The sequence below is a fragment of the Natator depressus genome, chromosome 4, assembly GCF_965152275.1.
Source record: "Natator depressus isolate rNatDep1 chromosome 4, rNatDep2.hap1, whole genome shotgun sequence".
In the NCBI taxonomy this organism is placed as follows: Eukaryota; Metazoa; Chordata; order Testudines; family Cheloniidae; genus Natator; species Natator depressus.
Genome location: NC_134237.1, coordinates 20,794,159 through 20,816,968, shown reverse-complemented (window position 1 = coordinate 20,816,968; position 22,810 = coordinate 20,794,159). Strand labels below are relative to the sequence as shown.

Sequence of the window (22,810 nt, the reverse complement as noted above, 5' to 3'; positions counted from 1 at the left end):
TGACTTGCACTGGCCTATGCCACAATCTTGGGATTGCTGCCATGACCTCCCTTCTGAAGTTACCTGCATTTTCAGAAGTGGCAAGAGCTAGATATATCCCCTTGTTCCACCATACACTTTGGAAGGAGCATTTGTCCTGGGAGGTCATACAGCAGAGTCAGGTTGTTTGTTGCTGCCCACTTCCTAACTTCTTCCCCATGGTTGTCATTGCTGGGGTGTCCCCAGATGGTCCGGTGACTCTTGAAGTCGCCTATGAAAAGGCATGTTTTTTCTGTCAGGCGGAAGTCAGTTGGCCATGCAAACTGTTCACATGTAACAGAAAGTACTGCGTTGGTCAAGTTCAGCCATGATACCATGATCTTTCATAACACTGTTTTTTGTCAGCCTTTTATCACATGCAAGTATTGTGCTGCCATAAACGTTGCATTCAGCATTCGTACCTATATGCATGCCAGGGATGTATGGTGCTATTCTCTCTCTCTCTCTCTCGCAGGCATATGATGTCTGCTTCCATACCAGACAGAATGGCAGCCTTCTCTGCAGAGAATCCCTCCACTCTGGAACGGACGATTTCAAGTGTCATCTTTGGCTCAGGCCTTTGGAAGGGCCATTTATATGGACGTCTATGTCTTCTGTTACAGTCTTGATGTGTGTTTTCATATTTGGTCTCCCCCATAATCAGTTGCAAAGGGAGATTAGCAGCTGCATTATGGGCTTAAGTGATGGATAGGGCCTTATACGGGGAGTGCAGGTGAGATGGGATGAGGGTCATTCACCATGTCTTAACAATGAGGGGTAGGAAGTTAAACTCTTTTGAAAATCTGGTCACTTATTTAAGTGCTGAAATGGGACCCACTGGGTCCTGACATCTTTTCAAAGTCTGGCCCAACATTTCCCCTGCGTTAACCTATCTATCCCGTTTCAGTTCGTGATCACCCATGTGCCCACTGACGTAGGCATCACCAAAAAAGCGTTTCGGTTGCCATGGCTGCTCAATGATAGTAACTCACCTATTGTCCTTCTGCACAGTAATTTTGTCTCCTTCTGGTATTAGCTTCTTCTGCTCTGTCACGCCGTAGCTTTCTCTACATATCTATGTTTAAAAAAAAATAAAAAAGTTGTTTTCCCATTGTGTGTGTCACCATACAAGCTTGCAGGATGGGTGCAGGGTTCTTTTACTCGCTCCAGGTAAAGTGCATAGCTACTGACACACAAAGGGCTAGGGAAGGAGGCTGGGAAAACAGATATGATGAGTTAGAGAAAAAAAATACACAGACACCCTTCTCTGCTTGCATCATTTTTCATACTCAACATTTGCTCTTAGATCATGATTTGCAATCAAAGCCAAATGCAAACCTAAAAGAGAACCAAGCCACCCTATTAAGTCAACCGCATGCTGAAAAACAAGAGATTGATAACTGCTAAAAATTACATTTAACCAATGCCATGTGTATTGGCACCAACAAAGTCCCCTTTGAATAATGGCAATGCAGGATGCTCAATTAATCTACTCTCACAGTAGATTACCAGACCACTTGATAAGTCTGATGTGCCACTTTTGTCTCTGTTCATAACAGAGCTAGAATGCCAGCGGTACAAAGGCACTCCATACATAATCATATTATTTTAAAGTGTCTCATGGATAAAATATTATGAGCCAGATTTTTAGCCAGCCAGCACAAATGAGCCACAAAACAGATCTCCTTCAGACCATTTGGGGAAAATTATGAATCCAGTTCAAGGCATCAACACAGCAGTAAAGATGTCCTTTTGCCTGAAACCAGGCACAAAAGCGCTTGGGGGAAGTTATATAAGGTTATTTTAACTGTTCTTTTTATAGGCGGATGAAATCAGTGCTAAAGCCTCCTGACTTCACCCTGAATGGTAGCACAGACCTGTGTGTGGCTGTGTTAGACCCAGAATTGGTTCACTCTAGAGCCAAGATTTATAAGCCAGTTTTATTTTAAAAGCCCTCCCTTATCAAACAAGATGAAGTCTAGCCTTCCCAGAGCACAGTGAGGTGGGAAGGATTTCTTCACAATATCCAACCCAATACCTGGCCATATCTGCTATATCAGAGCCCCTTGGGAAAGGAGCTTTCGTGTCTTCTTGCTAGTAACAGGTGTCCTCAGATGTTGGACTAATGCATCCATCTCCACCCCAGACATTCCTCTGTATAAAACAGGACAGTGATAAGCACCTACTTGTAAATTTAGGGCCTACCCAGAACATCCTGTTCCATGTGAGACCATCTCAGCTTGGGGCCTGCCAGGCTATCGTAACTTTGAAGTGAGCGAGGTGCCTCTGGGGGCATGTTTTCAGACTGAGCGACCAGGCAGAGAAACCAGAGATTCTCCTGGATTTCCACCCCACTGCAGAGGCTATCAATTGCATTTACTAGCTGGGAGAAAATCTTTTGGAGCCTCACTATTTCAGCCTGCCAAAGCCAGTGTCCTCGTGATGTAGTGCAGCGTTTTGGCTCAAGGAAGGTCTGACACAATAGTAAAATATCGTTCCCTGTGAATGTTTCAAGTCACAAAAGGAGTCTGCACTGTTTACCAACAACAGAATGATAGAAGTGGCAGGAGGTCAGACTAGATGATCATTATGGTCCCTTCTGACCTTAAAGTCTATGAGAAGAAGAAGAAGAAGAAAAAAAAAAGATGGGTATGGGGTAACATTTTCAACAGCAACCAAGTGACTTTGGAGCCAAAGCCCCATTTTCAAGAGGGACTTTGGAGCCTACACCTCACTGAAAGTCACTGAGACACAGGCTCCTAAGTGCCTAGGTGATTTCTGAAAACAGGAGTTGGGCACTTTCGAAAACTAATCCACTGAGCAGCGCAGTCTTCTTGACCACATACATAAGAACAGTAGAATACCCGCAAGGAAGTTTAACATTTCTGCAATATGCAGCACGTATTTTACAGGCATGTTTGTGTCTAACCCACAGCACCCACACGTGTCTGTGGCCTCTGTGGGCACCCACACAACAAATCACATCACTGACAAATGGTATTAATTTGCCTTACTGTAAAGTTCAGGCAGAACGTTTCTTCTACATCATCCCCAGGATAATCTAAAAGCTGCTGAAGACTCCTACGAGACAGGCGGGGGAGGGAGGAGAAGGAGACAAATCAGACAACCAAGAGGCAATACTCTCTGTGCTTTATGTTTAAAGGAAAAACCCCAGCAGTGAATGTAAATAATATAAGTCAGAGTAACAGGACAAGATAAGAGAGAAATTCTGGGTTGTGTAAAGGAGCCCAACGACATGCATTCCCATATACACGTGTGCATTAGAATAAATGCAGCACTACAAATTCTCAATCTAGACTGTGTCTGACAAGAACAAGGATCCTGTTTAGTGGCCCACTGCTTGGAAAAAGCATTTGATTTCTAGCTCTGAAGGACCACAAGATAGGTGTGAGGGCTGCAGATGGGGGGGCACATCCATAGTCCCCTTTTTTTTAGAGTCCCACCGATGTCTCCCAAAATGTGGCTGTAGGACTCCTGTACCTTCCTGGCCTCTCGCTTTGCCCCATCAATTCTTTTTTTAAATATGGTTCAACTCTGAGCTAAAAAAAAAAAAAAAATCACATAGCAATCTATGTCAGATGATAATCAGACCAAGAATCTCATGTGACCTGAACCTTGCGACCTGTGAGAGCTAGGGAAAAACAATGCTCGGGGAGTAACTCTTCAGTTTCCCTGTGTTCAGGAGAAGCCATTCCTCTTTGACATTTGATTGCCTTTCTCGCCGGTTATCATCACTGTCGCTCACGATGGCTCCGACAGAGATCAGAGCCCCATCGGGCCAAGCAATGAACAGATGTCAGAGCTTGTATGGTGGAGAATTTACAGTCTTAACTGATAAGTCAGACCAAGGTTGGAATGGGGAAACAGAGGCAGAGAGAGGCAATGTCACTTGTCCAAAGTCACCAAGCAGGTCAGCAGCAGAGCGCGGACTAGAACCCAGATCTCTTGAACCCCGACCTGCAGCCCACTACATGCCCATGTGGCTGCTGAAAGCTCCAAAAGACAAGCAGCCTCCCCCACGACTCTGCTCCACTCTGGTCCAGATTCAGTCAGCCACTTATGCACATGAGGGGGCACACTGATTTCAATGGGACTCCTCAGGTGCTTAGAATAAAGCATGTATTTAAGCACTTTGGTGAATCAGGGCCCCTAGAATTAACTACTTGATCAAGTCAGCAGGTCATTTATTTAACTAACATTAACCAGTTTAACATACGTTGTTCTCAGATGAACACCTTCCCCTTCCAGTCCCCACTAGAAGTCAGAGCAGCAGCCTAGATAGTCCTTCAGCATTATACCTTCCTTCTGTAGGGGACAGCTCCTTTAAGTCTTCTAAGCAGGGCTTCACATTCAATAGCTTTTTGTACAGTGCCAATGGGAAATGGAGGTCCACCACAGTGAAGTTGTATATAGCAAGTCCACATACAATGCCGATCAAGTGAAACCAGTTGTGCTCTACAAAACACTTTGAACACATAGGGAAGTCACAGTTAGAACAAAATTCATTGCGCAGCTTAATGGAACACCAACATATATTCCCCCTGCAGATATAAACATATTGCAGCATCACAATTTGGATTCCGATTTTCGGCCCCCAAGCAGCTCCCGTAGAGATGTGGAGCTTGTCTGAAAACGCAGCCACTTCAGTTGGTTGCCTAAACGGAAGCTGAGCTCTTCTGAAAATCTGGCCTTCGACTGTGAGCGTCTCAGAGCCGAGAATGTGCTCCTTGACCGTTTGGACAGCACCGCCCATCCAGTAAATGGTACTGTAAGTCATTATTAATAATTGTATTGTTAATGAACTGGCCCCAGATATTTAAGAGGGACAGATGTAAAAGTATCACTTGTAGGCTCCGCTCCTGCCATGAGCTCCCTGTGAGCAGAATCCCCAGTCCACACAGAGCTCATGGCAGGATTGGAGCCTCAACCGAATCACCACCTTAGATTGTTACAGCCGAATTACTTTTAATCTATTATGCCTTTTGCACATCCCTGAAGTTGGATCCTAATGAAAGAAGAGCCAGGTTCCCAAGGCCACAATGTTTCCATTCCAAACACTGCAGGACAATGTTTCAATCCAAACAAAAAAGCCTATTTTCATTTAAAAGTCATGCATAACGGCATTGTTATCCAGGAGCACACAAGTCGCTATTGCTGTATTTCACGTCCGTCTTCATTGCTGTTTGGTTTGAGATGTGTGTGTCAGTGACAATAGTGTTGCACACATTTTTTAAACTTTGCAACCGTCCGAATGGGATATTTTCATGTGTATACTACAATTATTCTTAGCACCGTCTGATTTACTATTTTCACAATGTTAATACTAACAATTGCAGTGTAATGTTATTTGTGGGTTACAAAACGTAATGTGCTGTTTTCTCGCTTCTAAAATTTCAAGTTTAAAAATAATCAGATTATTTAAAAAAAAAGCACCACACATACTTGAACAACTACCCGACAATGCAATTTTCTATTCTGCAGCTAAGAAGAGAGAGTGAACCGTTTCTTGTATAATACCTGACATTCATTCCACACCACTCAAAACAGAGGTAGACAAGTCAGAGTAACCGTGCTATTTTAATGGTTATGTCATGGGTGCCTGACACTGTACATTAAAAAGCTCAATGCATGCATGAGATATTGTAGTGTATTGATTATGATCATATGAAGAGCAGGGGATGCACAGAAATTTGGAGTCCTTATGATCGGAAGTCTCTGATTTTGTACCTCCCCAGTTTATAGCTGAGACACCAAACTATCGAATCAAGCAATGAATACACACCGTCCAATCGCTCCACACTTATCAATTAGCATCATGGGAAAAAAATGAGAGGAAGCTTACTTTCTCTCACATAGCTTTTGTCACTAACTTCAATGTAGCACGTGTGTGCTAACAATGCAGACAGGTCAGTGACTCACCGTGTCTGAAAACCACAACAGGTTCGATTCTGGATAGTAGATGAACATTCCATAGATGGGATTCAGGAGTTCCTTTAGCAACAAGAGAAAGAATTCCTTCGTGACCCCTCCAGCATCAACAGCCTCCTCGCCATCAAAGATCACCTGCCATGAAAACAGGTAACTGATCAGGATACCGAATGTGACTGTAGATTAGAGGCATCAAATTTAATCACAGGTCATGCAAACGAATAATGAACACCAGCTTCAACAATGGGACTGTTTCAGTGCAGGAGGCAAGGGGGAAAGCAAAGTACTAAGAAGACTTTTTTTTTTTTAAAGGGATGATTCAACATACTGGGTGGGCAGGGTGGAGGAAAAGTCATAAATAATAAGCTGCTCTGCAGGTCATAGCACACTCCCTCCCCACAAGTAGGAGGGCAGTTCTCCTGGTCACAAGTGTTAGGGGCACGGACACCAGCAGCTGTTGAACTCTGCGGCATCTTCTCAGGCATAAAACACATTCATTATTAGGTGACCCAGCCTAGTTCTTCCTGCAAAATGGCAAAAAGACATTGCATAATACTGTATAAAAACAAGATACTTGTTCTGGGGTTTGTTTTCACTTTGGTCTCACATCCCCCTCCCCATCCACACACATACGGTAGCCACATCAACGGAGTCCTCCACATCGGATGCCAAACCCCTCCCTATGGCTTCCTTTATCTGGTCCTTTTACAATGAGGGAGAAGCCCAAAGGTATTGAGCCAACCAGTCCCAACAAAGCCTGCTGATCAGGAAGGAGGCAGACACATCCCCCCGTTGGTTGGATGAAGCCCTGCTACTAGTTATAGCTCTGGTGGATAATATAGCTTATTATGAGCCCAGTGTGTGGGTGGCAGGGATTGGGGGGAACAGTTTTCCAAGAGAATTGAGAAGGAAACAAGGAAAATAAGGCAGATTAGGGAAAAAACTCCTGAAGGATCTTACTTTCAGAGGCTTTTTCAAATCGATATCTGAATGAATGCTCAGCTCCCTCAAAGCATCGCCAACCAAGTTGCTCCTGCGGACGTGAAGAACTAGGAAAGGGCTTCTGGCCAGCAGAGGCTCCAGAGTGAGAAGCATGAAAACATTTTGCAAATTCGCCCCATTGATCGCCACCTATAAAACAGCACAAAAAAGAGAGAGACTGAAAAAAGCAGGGTACCCTGGCACTATTTATTTCTTGTCGTACCACCACCACCACCACCACCAACTAGTTTGTGACCAAACCATGGTCTTCCTTCCTTCTGCCTCTTGCTACACCAGCAACAGCAATCTGATTACTGCTGAGCATGAGACCCAGGGGATTCACTACAAATACTCTCTTCACAGCAGCACAGTGCTCATAAATAAACTGCCTCCCAGGAAGCTGAAGTCCTCAATATACAGAACAGGTGCAACACAGGAAACAGCAGTTCAAGCTGCTCCCACGCTACCTGTGGTCATGACTTGGAAGGATTTCCTCAAGGAGCGAGGTGGTAGTTTAGTCTCTGTGGATCATTCAACTTTTAGCCTCTCTGCCGAGTAGGATTACTTCTTGGCTGGTATTTGACCGGCCTGTCCATTTTTTTTTTTTAAATGGATTTGTCAGTTGACAGAAAAATAATTAATCTGCTGGGTTTTTTTTATGTGGGTCTAAAGATTTGCATCACAACCAAAATAGACTAGGATATCTAATGTTAAAAGTTTCTGTGTCCAGCTGAAGACGCAGCAGTGTTCCCACTTCTGCAGTTCAAGCAATAACAGACCAAAACTGTTGAAAATACAGCAGCTGTCTCCCACCAACACCCAAGTGCACCGTGTGTGTGTCTGAGAGAGGGTTTGAGTCGATGTAAGTGGCTGTTGAAGAGTGAGTGGGTTCCGCAGTTGCCCTGTGGTTGGGGGTTGAGGTTGTGGCAGGCTTGCCTTGGGGATTGGGGTGCCAAATTTTTTTTTTTTCCATTTCAAAGGTGGTAACCCTACCACCAAGACTAGAGTCACCTCTGGTGACAACTGTGGTGACCGTTTTTCATTGTGAGGGAACCCGTCAGCTAGGAACTAGACTTTCTCTTTTCACACAGTCCACAAAACAGGCATCAGATGATAACAACTTTTGGACACTAGCAACCTGTGCTACATTTTAACCAGTGACTCATTATTAATGACCCTCTCTACCCGCCCTGGTCCTCGATGAATGTCAACAGAAATGACCCCATTGTTCACACACGCCATTTTTACATTCACAAAGATAACCGAGGGAAGCACCCTGTAATGTGCTAATTAGTATGTGGCATCACTGCCATCTACTGGAAGGGATGTATCAGACCTGATCAACCACAAGCCACTGTCCTACACTAGAGTTCTGGATTCCATTCCCTAGAGCACACAAGTGTGGTTTAGTTGAGGACCACGATGTTGACTAGTGGCCACAAATTTGATCCAAATTGGTGCTTGATCATTTATACTATGATAGAACCCGGCACTAAGTTTTTGAGAATCACTCACTCAACATCAGGATCTCCAGGCGGAAGCCATATTTGATGCCACCCACTTAGGGGAACAGAATGAAAATCTCACATTATCAATGTATTCCAAGGTGCAAATCACAATTCTGACCACAGTGAACCTCTCCTAGTGAAATAGCTCTATTTACATAAAGGATTACTGCACAATAAGGACTCTAGCAGTGCCTCAGTGGAATCCAGTAGCAAAAGGCCCTTCAGATAGTTAATAGCCGCGAGATGTCACACAACTACATTAACGATGAAATCCTGCCCATGTATAAATGATTGGCAAACTTCACCTAAGTACATGGGGGAAGGCAGGAGAGAAGACTAGGGACAGGCAAAGTGAAAGAGAGGAGAGCTGGCTACCTGCATCTGCAGTTCAGCATCCGTCTGTAACATTTTGGTCTTGGCTTGAGCATCGAAGATGAAAGGATAAGAACAGAGTGTCACAGCATCCTAGAAGGAAGAAAGGAAAATTTCAGTTGCTGTTTACGACTTGGACAAGCACTTGTGAAGAGAAAAGTCAATTTTTTTTTTTTTTTTTTACCTGCATGATAGATGGCCTTACTTTCTGTGGAAAGAGAGAAGGAAAAAAAGATTAATTCTTTTGGTTCGATATTCCAGGTCTTGCTTTTTTGGATGGATTAGTTCAGTGGAGATCCAGCTCCTCTGAACCTCTTATCTTTTGGGATGAAACCCCCTGCTTCTTCCTCTGAGCAGAGGGCTGCGTCAAGGCTTATATGCCAGCTAGACCCCACTTAAAGCCCAAGTGGTCCGTAAGCCTTGAGCTGACCCTATGCACAGGGGTGAATTTCACCCCCAAAAAAATCAACAAAATTTACTTATTAACTTCTTATTACTTCCTCTCTAGCTTTGCTAGTGGGATTATCTCAAACAAATAGATACTATTTTAAGCCCACAACTGTGACAACATTAAGTTCAGTCAATTGCCAAATGCTACAATTTTCATTTAACACATTTATCCCTTTAACCAGCTTTTCAATAAATTGACTAAGTTTCACCATTACAGAGCTGCCTTATTGCTCTGATCACATCTCATCACTTTGGCTAAAACAAGCATAGGATATTACAGTATTATGATACAACTGAAAAGGGGTGTCACAGCTTGCACGTACTTTGTAGTCTTTACTGTCCATAAAAGTAGATAAACAACTTTTAGTTACAACCATCTTTTATTATTGTGGCCTCCCTTGATATTTTTCTTCTCCCTCATTCAGAAATTTGGTCATAGTCATTATTAATACTAACAATCCCTAGCTTCTATATCTCATTCGTCATTCACAGCTTTCAAAGCGCTTTACAAAGGAGGCAAGTATCATTACCTCCGTTTTTGCAGATGGGGAAACTTAGGCATCAAATGATGAAGGAACTTTCCCAAGATCACCCACGAGGTTACCAGAAGACCCTGGAATAGAACCTGATCTCCTGAGCCCCAGTGTAGTGCCCTGCTCATTGGGACGACAATGTTTCTTTTTAGGGAGCAGATTATATAGCCAGTGATCATCTTATTCTATAATACCTTCTTTAACGATAGAAGTAAAGGATGACAAGGTGGATGAGGTAATATCTTTTATGGGGCCAACCTCTGTTGGTGAGAGAAACAATTTTTTGAGTCAAACAGAGCTCTTCTCCCAGACCAGAAGAAGAGCTCTGTGTGGCTTGAAAGCATGTCTCTCTCACCACCAGAAGTTGGTCCCATAAAAGATATTACCTCATCCACCTTGTGTCTCTAATATCCTTGCACTGACATGGCTACTGCTACACTGCATGGAAGTTAAGGGTAGAAGTTATATTTTTATTATATATGATTTGGTTCCTGAGGTTCTGATTAAATTAAGAGGATCAAGTTAAACAGTGATTGAATTAAGCTGAAGGCATAACACCACATTAGTGAATTTTAGAGATCATTTAGGAGACATTAAATATATATTTGGTAGCTTTATTCTTCTGATGGCATTGTTTTAAGTTATCGTCATCGAGATAGTAAGTACCCAAATCAAAGACGGCTTACCCACATATGCTCCTGTATTCAATATATTACACCAACAATCAATCATTATTACTAGGGATACTGAAATTTATAAATAGCACTGAAGAGGCGAAGATGGACAGCAATTTCATAACTCCTTAAAACCCCTTACCATTCCTGCTTGATGCAAGAACCACATAAGATAGTCTTCTTGAATGTCCACCAAATTGGAAATCTCTGGGATATAAAATGTGTCATATTCCACATGTTTAACTTTCAGATTCACCTGATTAAGAAAACAAAAGGTTTAAAATTTCAGGGTATATGCACTTTTCCCACCTTTAAAACACACAGACTCTTTTCCTTTATTGGGGACTCCACACATACTCAGATCTGCCTGCATAAAGCAGCTTGCAGGATTGGGTCCTGTAGCCCAGTGGGCTAGCTTGCCTTTATTAGTATTCACTGCTTTGCATTATATTCTGCTTTGCATTATATTCAGCAGTAATGCAAGAAACCTACAGGCCTGTACCCTGTAAGACATTAGCATCAGCAAGTTAGCATAAGGCTTGAGGCCTATGCACTTTGAACAGATAAACTTTGCACAGATAAATGGCCCAGTGGAAAACTTCAAGTATTTGGGGAGCCGAAAATAGAATAAAAGGGGAAGTTTTGACCACAGGTACATGACTCAGCCACAGAAGTGTCCTCGTAATGAACTGATGTACATAACAGGTACATGAGATACATCTAAGGCTAGCGTGCTTGCTTGCCTATATATCTTTTCTCATAAGTTTCTTATGGGTTTGACTTTTATTATAATAGGTTTATAGGTTTATATTAGAGTATATTTTGGCTGTAATACAAGGGATCTACAGGCCACATGTTGAGCTGTATGTTGAGTTAAGTCAAAGTTAGCATACATATGTTTGGGATCTTTCACCTAGATAGATGGTGATGAGCTAAAGCATAAGGTCCATATATGGCTGTGACCTTTAACATAAAGGATGCGTTGAAGTAGGTTGGCATAGGGGCTTTCCTAAGTTCATACCCTTCTAAACTTAACAGGTATGCCACAACTTGGAAAGAACCGAAATAACAAATGTGACAACACCAAACCACAAAAGGGACATGGTAACGAATTGACGTGTATAATAATAAGTTATAATAATTGATATACTAGCCTATAGGGAAAAGACACACCAACATTAGTAAGGTGAGTAAACAGAAATAAGGAAAAGGGGAAAATTCAATACTGAATATGCATCAAACTTAGCGGCGTCAGCATAACATATTATACAAGTGGCATCCCAGCCGACGGGTGGTTGGAGAAGGAGATGTAGTCCTTGGAAGGTACCAGAATGATGGCCACTCGTGTTGATGAGGGAGGTGATAGTGATGAGGAAGACAATGGGTACCATTTCAGGTTGTTCTGCAAGGGATGGTGTGAGTGTACAGATGTGCAGATATACATTCCGTAGTATCTCTATCTACCTTCCTGAGCTAGGGTGTTCGTGACTGTGCTAAAGGTATTAATAAACTATATTTGTAAATATAAAAGAGTTCCCATAGTGTGAGTGTTGCAACTGTGCACATTGGGGTTCCCAACTACATAATAATTTAAATAATACTTGGGGCAAGAACCTGTTAACCCTCAAAGTGATCACTGGGGATTCTTACATAGTCAATATAATTAATATATAATCTAAAGATCGGGCAACAGTCCAAAAAGAGCATTTGCAAACAACTGAGGTGCCTCAGATTTTAGTTTGCATCCAAAAACTTGTGTCATTAGTTACAGTGCACATGGAAAGACGCTAAAATACAATCAAGAAATAACTCCTCCACTTATGTACAAAAAGATTTAATCTTTCCTGTTGCTTTGTGCTACTGCTATTTTTAGAAAAGAACACAGATACCAAGAGAATGGGTGTGTGTGTGTGTGTGTGTGTGTGTGTGTGTGTGTGTTTTAGTGTTAACATTGTGCAGCGTCCCATGTGCTTTGCTGGTGGGGTGGTCTACCAAAGTTCAGCTATTTATTAAACTGTTTCAAATAAAGCCCTATAAATGTAAAAAACGTAGCCTCAAGTTCAGTTGAAGGGCTAACATTCTCTTTCCTTGGCTGCCATTATAAATGTCTGTGGTAGATGATGATGTGGCTCCTCAACCTGGAATTGTGAATTGGCGTCACGGGTTGCGACCACCCGGCCCTTCCCACATTGCTCAGGGAAGAAGGATCGGTATGGAAAAGGTCAGAGAGCCCCTGGACTATGACACTGCACTGTTCCAAAACACACACGCTTGCCTCTTACCTTGTGAAGTTTCTCTAGCAGTCTGAGAGCAGCTGTAATGTAACTACTGAACAGGACAGGGATCAATAATGTTTTTCTTCCATTCAGGAGATAAACTACTGCGCCTTTATAGAGGTTCACTAACCTCAGGAAATATCTTGGGCATACTTGAGACCACCAGTTATCTGCAGGGGAAAAAGATTATATATATATATGTTATTAGAGCACTTGGTGATAGCAGGCATTACAGTGATGGAATCTGAGAAAAAAGTATTGTAACACAATACCATATATTGTACCGTCTCTCTCTGTTTTAAAGATGGGCTCCGCAGTTTCAATAAAAGCTCTGAAAAATGTAAGCACTGACCCAAACGATAACACATATATGCATCTGTGAAGTGAAGGTTGTAAGCAAGGACTCCTTTCAGCAGCAGAGTTGGGGGAAGTTTCCACACACCTCCTTGGCTATAATTTGTATTCCTATTCGTTAGTCACATGTCCTGTATTCTGTAGAGCAAGTGACAACCATGGCCCAATAGTCCAGTGACTGTCAACAAGCTAACCCGATTCCAGAGACTGTACTAGACCACAGAGTGGCTGTTCCACAACCTGTCCAAACCCTCTTCTCCTACGAGACAGCATAAGCATCACACCCACAAGTCAGTCATTGGTTACTGGGAAACTCCCATGTGCCATTTCCATCCTTAAACAATACACTCCTACCCCCACACAATGACGCACAGTGATCTAGATTCCAATTCCCTCCCAAGAAGCTAACAGGCAGAAGACAGGAGTTAGCCCTGAGCAGCAGTATGAACCCAGGACGACTCAGGGGATCCCTAGGCTCTTTCCTTCCCTCCACCCCTCTTTCCCTTCTTAGCAACGACCAATTAGCTCATCAGTAGTCCCCCTGTTTCCAGCAGTGGTTGAGCCCACATCTATTTTTTGCAGGATTCCGTTACCTTGCTGAGAACCCAACATGCCTTCTGAAATGAAGGAGAAATGCTTGCCCCTCTGCATCGCTCCATTCCTCTGTCTAGCCCCTCTCAATCCATCTGCCTGCGGGCTTTTCCCTCCCTCTCCCCACACCCCATGAAAATCCCATAAGTGTTTAAGGTCGGCCCACACCACCTATTTAGAGGGGGAGATCTTCTCTAGCCAAAGGCAATACCCCCAGCCCAGGCTCTGCTGGGACACTGCCTGTTAGCTTCTAGCACCGCTCTGCTCGCAATACCGGACCACGACCCCTAGAACCAGTCTGTCTTTAAATTTTGTGAAAAACAAAATAGAATTTAGAATTCAGCCACTAACTTCAAGCATTAGGAACAAGCCACTATCTGGTGATTTACCTCTTGGAGGTTTTAATATTTAAAAAAATAGAGTCTGGAAGGGAGGGGTATAAGCACCCTGTACAGTTCTAGACAGTCACAAACACAATAAACTAGGATTTCTATAGAGATTGATTCATGGATGAGGCACAGCTGGTATTAACGTCTCGATGAACAAAGAGAGGAAGAGTCAAGTATCTGAACCTCAAACCAGCCATCAACAGAGCACCGTGAGTGACACTCAGTACCAGCTTAACTCTGCTATCACTGAAGCCAGCAGTAGCTTAACAGCAGAAGAGTTTAGCCGACAGGGAGTGCTTTTGAAAGTCCCAAGTCTATGTTTTGTGAATGATCTCCCCCTAGTGCCCCAGACTGGTGTTAAAGGCATGACACAGAACAAGATGCACCCCTATGGCGCTCACCCCTTACCTAATACTTTGCTGGGGTTGGTATCCAGTCGCAGAATGGCCATCGCGAGAGGAAGTGTTAACGTTATGTAATGCTTCGAGTCTTGAAACAGGGGGAATTCAGGGAGAATCAGGTAGATTCTCATTGCCTCAACGTCTGGTGGGGAGCTGGACAGCTGGGGAATCAAAAAGCTTTCAAAGCTCTTTAAGATCTGGAGGGAAAAAAGGACAAGAGAAGGTGACTCAGCATACATCCCTGAACATAAGAACATAAGAATGGCCATACTGGGTCAGACCAAAGGTCCATCCAGCCCAGTATCCTCTCTACCGACAGTGGCCAATGCCAGGCGCCCCAGAGGGAGTGAACCTAACAGTTAATGATCTAGTGATCTCTCTCCTGCCATCCAACTCCACCCTCTGACAAATAGAGGCTGGGGACACCATTCCTTACCCATCCTGGCTAATAGCCATTAATGGACTTAATCTCCATGAATTTATCCAGTTCTCTTTTAAACCTTGTTATGGTCCTAGCCTTCACAACCTCCTCAGGCAAAGAGTTGCACAGGTAGACTGTGCGCTGTGTGAAGAAGAACTTCCTTTTATTTGTCTTAAACCTGCTGCCCATTAATTTCATTTGGTGGCCTCTAGTTCTTATATTATGGGAACAAGTAAATAACTTTTCCTTATTCACTTTCTCCACACCACTCATGATTTCATATACCTCTATCATATCCCCCCTTAGTCTCCTCTTTTCCAAGCTAAAAAGTCCTAGCCTCTTTAATCTCTCCTTATATGGGACCTGTTCCAAACCCCTAATCACTTTAGTTGCCCTTTTCTGAACCTTTTCTAATGCCAGTATATCTTTTTTGAGATGAGGGGACCCACACCTGTATGCAGTATTCAAGATGTGGGCATACCATGGATTTATATAAGGGCAATAAAATATTCTCCGTCTTATTCTCTATCCCTTTTTTAATAAAAAGAAAAGGAGGACTTGTGGCACCTTAGAGACTAACCAATTTATTTGAGCATGAGCTTTCGTGAGCTACAGCTCACTTCATCGGATGCATACTGTGGAAATTGCAGAAGACATTATATACACAGACACCATGAAACAATACCTCCTCCCACCCCACTCTCCTGCTGGTAATAGCTTATCTAAAGTGATCATCAAGTTGGGCCATTTCCAGCACAAATCCAGGTTCTCTCACCCTCCGCCCCCCCACAGACAAACTCACTCTCTTGCTGGTAAATAGCCCATCAAAAGTGACCACTGTCTTCACAATGTGTATGATAATCAAGGTGGGCCATTTCCTGCAGAAATCCAGGTTCTCTCACCCCCTCACCCCCCTCCAAAAACCACACACACAAACTCACCCTTTTTTAATGATTCCTAACATCCCGTTTGCTTTTTTGACTGCCACTGCACACTGCGTGGATGTTTTCAGAGAACTATCCACGATGACTCCAAGATCTTTCTGCTGATTAGTTGTAGCTAAATTAGCGCCCATCATATTGTATGTATAGCTGGGGTTATTTTTTCCCAATATGCATTACTTTACATTTATCCACAATTAAATTTCATTTGCCATTTTGTTGCCCAATCACTTAGTTTTCTGAGATCTTTTTGAAGCTCTTCACAGTCTGCTTTGGTCTTAACTATCTTGAGCAGTTTAGTATCGTCTGCAAACTTTGCCACCTCACTGTTTACTCCTTTCTCCAGATCATTTATGAATAAGTTGAATAGGACAGGTCCTAGGACTGACCCTTGGGGAACACCACTAGTTACCTCTCTCCGTTCTGAAAATTTACCATTTTTTCCTACCCTTTGTTCCCTGGCTTTTAACCAGTTCTCAGTCCATGAAACGATCTTCCCTCTTATCCCATGACAACTTAATTTACATAAGAGCCTTTGGTGAGGGACCTTGTCAAAGGCTTTCTGGAAATCTAAGTACACTATGGCCACTGGATCCCCCTTGTCCACATGTTTGATGATAGATTAGTAAGACATGATTTCCCTTTACAGAAACCATGTTGACTTTTATGTTCTTCTATGTATCTGACAATTTTATTCTTTTCTATTGTTTCAACTAATTTGCCCAGTACTGACCGGTCTGTAATTGCCGGTCTGTAATTGCCGGGATCACCTCTAGAGCCCTTTTAAAATATTGGTGTTACATTAGCTGTGTTCCAGTCACCGGGTACAGAAGCTGATTTAAAGGACAGGTTACAAACCATAGTTAATAGTTCCGCAATTTCACTTTTGAGTTCTTTCAGAACTCTTGGGTAAATGCCATCTGGTCCCCGTGATTTGTTACTGTTAAGTTTCTCAATTAATTCCAAAACCTCCTCTAGTGACACTTCAATCTGTGAAAATTCCTCAGATTTGTCACCTACAAAAGACAGCTCAGGTTTGGGAATCTCCTAACATCCTCAGCCATAAAGTCTGAAGCAAAGAATTCACTTAGTTTCTCCGCGATGACTTTATCGTCTTTAAGTGCTCCTTTTGTATCTCGATCGTCCAGGGGCCCCACTGGTTGTTTAGCAGGCTTCCTGCTTCTGATGTACTTAAAAAACATTTTGTTATTATCTTTTGAGTTTTTGGCTAGCTGTTCTTCAAACTCCTTTTTGGCTTTTCTTATTACATTTTTACATTTAATTTGGCAGTGTTTATGCTCCTTTCTATTTACCTCACTAGGATTTGACTTCCAGTTTTTAAAAGATGATTTTTTATCTCTCACTGCTTCTTTTACATGGTTGTTAAACCACAGTGGCTCTTTTTTAGTTCTTTTACTGTGTTTTTTAATTTGGGGTATACATTTAACTTGAGCCTCTATTATGGTGTCTTTGAAAAGTGTCCATGTAGCTTGCAAGGATTTCACTCTCGTCACCGTACCTTTTAATTTCTGTTTAACTAATGTCCTCATTTTTGCATAGTTCCCCTCTCTGAAATTAAATGCCACAGTGTTGGGCTGTTGAGGTGTTCTTCCCACCACAGGAACATTAAATGTTATTATATTACGGTCACTATTTCCAAGCGGTCCTGTTATAGTTACCTCTTGGACCAGATCCTGCGCTCCACTCAGGACTAAATCGAGAGTTGCCTTGCCCTTGTGGGTTCCTGTACTAGCTGCTCCAAGAAGCAAGCATTTAAAGTATCAAGAAATGTTGTCTCTGCATTTCGTCCTGAGGTGACATGTACCCAGTCAATATGGGGATAATTGAAATCTCCCACTATTATTGAGTTCTTTATTTTGATAGCCTCTCTCATCTCCCTTAGCATTTAATCGTCACTATCGCTGTCCTGGTCAGGTGGTTGATAATAGATCCCTACTGTTATATTCTTATTAGAGCATGGAATTACTATCCATAGAGATTCTATGGAACATGTGGATTAATTTAAGATTTTTATTTCATTTGATTCTACAGTTTCTTTCACATATAGTGCCACTCCCCCACCCGCACGACCTGTTCTGTCCTTCCGATATATTTTGTACCCCAGAATGATTGTGTCCCATTGATTGTCCTCACTCCACCAAGTTTCTGTGATGCCTATTATATCAATATCCTCCTTTAACACGAGGCACTCTAGTTCACCCATCTTATTATTTAGACTTCTAACATTTGTGTAAAAGCACTTTAAAAACTTGTCGCTGTTCATCTGTCTGCCCTTTTCTGATGTGTCAGATTCTTTTTTATGTGAATGTTTCTTGTCTGATCTGGCCCATACTTTATCCTTTTCCATCCTCTCCTCCTGACTAAAACCTAGAGAATCTCTATCAATAGACTCTCCTGTGAGAGAAGTCTCTGTCTGAACCACATGCTCCTCTGCAGCAATCGGCTTTCCCTCTCTCTTAGTTTAAAAATTGAAGAACAATAAAAGGCTGGCTCAGTGCTCACCTAAGACCATGCTGTGCGCATCACATGTGCTCACAATACCTGGCACATTTGTCTCATTACCAGCTCTTTTGTACTCTGCTACGTAAGTGTCAGTACGATTAAGGGTCTGAAAATAACCCACTAAAGCAAGGAAGTACTTTGTGAAGGCTGAAAATCCAGGCTGACATTCCCATCTGTTCTCTCTCCCTGCAGGGTGGACTCTGGGAGTGAAGGGCAGCAGGAGGAAAAAGGTAAAGTGACAGTAATTTATTCCATTGTTTAAGCTTTTGTACACTTAAATCTGACACTGATACTAAAAATCCTTATTGCAGACCTGAGTTTCTAGTCTTTCTATTCATCTTTTGTTACACTTTATTATTATAGTTTTGGGGGTTTACGTGAGCAATGTCACACTCCCCTCTCCAAAAAACCCTCCTATATTTGGCTCTGTTGAAATACAGTATTTGCTAGGTGGTGAGTAGATAGCAGTATCATCTTAAAATGCATTCATTTTTAACCCATACAAAGACTATAGGATCACTGTACAGAAACCTAGAGGCTGCAGTGTAATGCAGTAATGGAGAACTGTCATTCCATTTCACCTACTGTATCCAAAAATACATTAAAAGAACATTAAGGTTGCAGAGTCAAGCACTCTAGTTAGGAAATGCCCCTCTTCCCCCACTTGTTGCTACTGCCTCCCCTCCCCCTTCCCCCGTCTTCTGCTCCTGTCCCTCTGCCCTGCACCTCCTTTCCCCGTTCCTTAACCCTCTGCATTTTGAGTCGGTTCACAGCATGGTCAGTCACTCCCTGGGGATGGTGCATGTGCAGTCTGGTTGGCACGTAGGAGCTGTGAGAACATACTCAGTGCAGATGGAATCTTTAGAGAATTTAGCTGCCAAATTCTAACAAGTCTCTATTGAGCATGTGCAAACTCAGATTTTTTTTCAGGGGTTTATAAATTGGGTAGATTTTCACAGGGAGGGCAGAGGGCTCATCTCTGACACCCAGTCAACCCCCTTGACAAATATCAAGTCCTTGTTTTAAAGCATTGAGGCACTAAAGCGTCTCAACAGAACGGTTGCAAGAATTTTTTTTAACATGGCCAAAACACTGTATTTTTCCCTAAACTCATTCTGAGAAACGGATGAGCAATTCTAGCTGAAACGTTCTCAGAAAAGTCAGCCTGAAGTGGACAGCCAGCCTGGAAAATTTCAGCTTGAGGTTTAAATTTAGCAATGTTACAAGCAGCTGAAAGCAAGGTCTTATAACTGGAAGTATAGGGCAGCCTTAACTACAGGTATCGGTACCTGTGCTGCCTGTAACAAAAGGAGTTTCATTATACTGGAATCCATTGTAAATGGGATCCATTCTGCATGCAACAAGGATACTATGAGTCATGTTACCCACAACATTACTATACAATTCAATACACTTAGGTGGTCTCTGCTCTGGGGAAACCGAGGACTAAAAAGGCAGGTTGAGACTGAGGTGCAAGATGACAAAAATCTAACAGACAAGGCAATCGGTTAACTTAAGACGGCTTTAAATACTTCAGGCATATTAAGATCTATTATTCTGCTAATTCTAAAAGCTATTTTTCAATTTTTAATTAACATGCATCGCTATTAAATTTAGCTCAGAGAAAAAAATCTCTCTTTTAAACAGGCCATTTATAAAGCCCAGAAAATAGGTTATAATGAAAATTCCAGCAGCGCTTTCACTCTATCATCATGATAATAGCTAGAAGAGTGGTAAACATCTGTGTCCATAAGTGACACAAATGTATTTCAGGGGGCTTTAAAAAGGACCATATCTCCTAAAGGTCTTAGAAAACAAATCCATCCATCATTAACTAATGCTGCACTAGAGAGTATATTGCCTCTTGCTTACACCACTGTGAATCAGGAATAGCTGCACTAAAGTCAACGGAGTCACTGGTGTAAACCATATACTTGTATCTAAAGGGGTCTCATTTCCTCCGCAAGCACATACAACTCCATCTCCCATTAACATCAGTGGTAGAACAGACCTCTAAGAAGTGCAGTTACTCTACAACTCCTGAAAGTCTGACAAAGTTATAGAAAAACGTTAATATTTCTCACCAGAGCATCTTCAGTAGTTATTTAAAAGACTATGGGCCAGATCCTCACTTGGTGTAAATCAATTTAGGTCCACTGACGTCGCCGCACCAGCTGAAGGTCCTACTTTGCATTAATGGCAGAGACCCACTGTGATAGACTGAATTTTGTAAAGCAATGAGTAGCCAAATACAGATGCATGCAAAACTAAAATTCTGCATCACAAGATGTACTTGCGCAGTTTAATTTCTATGTGACATTTCATAGTGTCCTAGTAAACGTTTTGTGAAGTCCTAGTTACAGCACTCTATTATTAAATCTTTCCTAAGACATTCACAGAGAGCTGAATTTACAGGTGGAGGGGATTAGCAAGCATCTACTCTGCATATTGCGCACACACTTAATTGCAAACACTTTTTAAAAACAAGTACAGGGCCAGATTGTCACCTAGCGAAAATCAGTGTAGCTCCACTGAGATTATTAGAGCTATGCTGATTTACACTAGTTTAGGATCTAGCCCCTGTAGCTTTCAATAAAAACTGCTTAACATTTTAAAAATTCACACACACACACACACACACACACACACACACACACACATGGAAAAAACCCCTCTGACAACACTATGAAACGGTTATTTTTAAAATACTTATACAACACCTTTATACCTGGTCTAGCAGGATGGAATGCTGAGAGTTCATTAGCTTCTCAAACAGCACTCTGGTGGAATTCAGGTCAATTCCAGGGATTTTGGGGCTGGTTTTAAAATGTTCATCGATTCTAAAACAAAAAACAAGCCCCAGACAGACATGAGTATAGGAAAGATACAAGATACACAGGGAAAGTGCACCAATGGGGAATGGGTCTATAGACGGAGAGATAACAAGACTTAGAAAACCTGGAATCTTTGGCTAAATACAATAGTGCAAGATAGACTATTCCTTTTATTGTACTCTCTATGGGTCCTAATTTGGGAACCAGAGCCCTGCACTGAGTCCACTGATGTTAGTGGGATTGCACACAGTCCAAAGGGTCTGCCCACACAGATCCAGTTGCGGGATTGGGACCTAAGCTTGCAAAACGGCAGTCCTGCTAAATGTGGCAAGAGCCCCGTTGATTTTCCCCTGGGTACTCAAGGTTTTTTTGTTTTGTTTTTTTTCAGGAGAGGGCAGACAAAGATGTTGACTGTGGTTAGGGCCACACAGTAGAACATGGAATGGTTTTCAAAGGAGATGAGGCTGGGCTTTTCAAAGTAGCTTAAGCGAGCTAAACCCCCAATTCCTACGGGCTAACTCTCTTACCCTCCTCTGACAACCTCACCCTAAAATCTTCTAGCCCTCCAACTAATCAAGGACCCAATCTAACCCCCAATACAGTTAAGAGGAGTCTTTCCATGGCCTTCAGCTGGTGTTGGATCAAGCCACAAATCCTTTTCTTTTTCGGCCTGACAGACATCTTTGAATGCAAAAGGCTGCATCTCACTTGGAATTGCCGAAGTTGAAGAGACAGACGTCAAGCTTGCAGAGGACAAGCAGTCTAACCATTTGACTAGGCCCTGGAGCTTCATGCAATGCACCTAGTAAGTGATCTGACCCTGCATCTGGAACAGGTTTAATGGTTTGTATCAGATGCCTACAGCACAACTCTACGCAGGTAAAAAAGCCTGTACAACTTGCAGATGGCAGTTAAAAGGCAGTTTCCACAACTCCACAGATCCCAAGCACCAGCACCAAGTATTTCCCCAGAGCACTGTGGGAACTAGCCAGCCTTAGGTCTGAACAACGCTAGATGCTCTCACCTGCACCCCGCTTATCTTCCCCATTCAAATGAGGTTCTAGGGTTAGTAAATAGAAGCATTTAAAGTTAAAAAAAATAGAATATTTTAAATAAAAACCAAATTTACACCCAAATACCCCTGAAATGACTGTGTGTTGCTTTCTCAGAGGGTCTGAGCTGAAGGCTTCACACCACTGGAAGATGGGAAGAACAAACGGTGTTTTTCTTTCCTGTCTGAGCTGCTCTTGGAAAAGTCTGCCCGGTTTAACAAGTCTTCCTTCACCTAATTGCAGGCCATGACTCATCATGTCCCCATAAAAAAACTCCTTAACCTCATCTTATTCTATTACCTCCCAACAATTTATAGACACAGTAGTCACAACCCAAACCCTTCCCAACCCACCCTGGTCTTTCCACTGAGCTGTGCATATTCACTTCCTGTAGCCTCCTCCCATTGGTCACGCTCTCTAATCCTTTACCCATCTTTGTCACCTTCCTTCAAATTATCTCACTTTCTATAGGTCACTTGGGTAAAAACAAGAAGTTCAAAACTTTCCAAGGATGACATCACCAAATTGGAATTACTGCCTCGT

At 42.4% G+C, this 22,810-nt stretch overlaps 1 protein-coding gene across 5 annotated transcripts in view; it reads right to left on the bottom strand.

The window, feature by feature from the left end:
* Positions 1 to 22,810, bottom strand: part of HERC3 (HECT and RLD domain containing E3 ubiquitin protein ligase 3) — a 120,120-nt gene that overhangs the window by 30,049 nt on the left and 67,261 nt on the right. For 4 of the 5 annotated variants that reach the window (XM_074950575.1, XM_074950578.1, XM_074950576.1 and 1 more), the window contains 11 exons: positions 21,110 to 21,221; positions 14,504 to 14,693; positions 12,768 to 12,931; positions 10,628 to 10,741; positions 9,013 to 9,036; positions 8,832 to 8,921; positions 6,928 to 7,098; positions 5,959 to 6,102; positions 4,338 to 4,504; positions 3,033 to 3,099; positions 1,011 to 1,093 (listed from right to left, as the gene is read on the bottom strand). In XM_074950575.1, the coding sequence (XP_074806676.1) occupies positions 1,011 to 1,093; positions 3,033 to 3,099; positions 4,338 to 4,504; positions 5,959 to 6,102; positions 6,928 to 7,098; positions 8,832 to 8,921; positions 9,013 to 9,036; positions 10,628 to 10,741; positions 12,768 to 12,931; positions 14,504 to 14,693; positions 21,110 to 21,221 (1,326 nt within the window). Of the gene's footprint in view, positions 1 to 1,010; positions 1,094 to 3,032; positions 3,100 to 4,337; positions 4,505 to 5,958; positions 6,103 to 6,927; positions 7,099 to 8,831; positions 8,922 to 9,012; positions 9,037 to 10,627; positions 10,742 to 12,767; positions 12,932 to 14,503; positions 14,694 to 20,496; positions 20,602 to 21,109; positions 21,222 to 22,810 lie in introns of those variants that run through there. The other variant, XM_074950579.1, reaches the window with a different exon arrangement.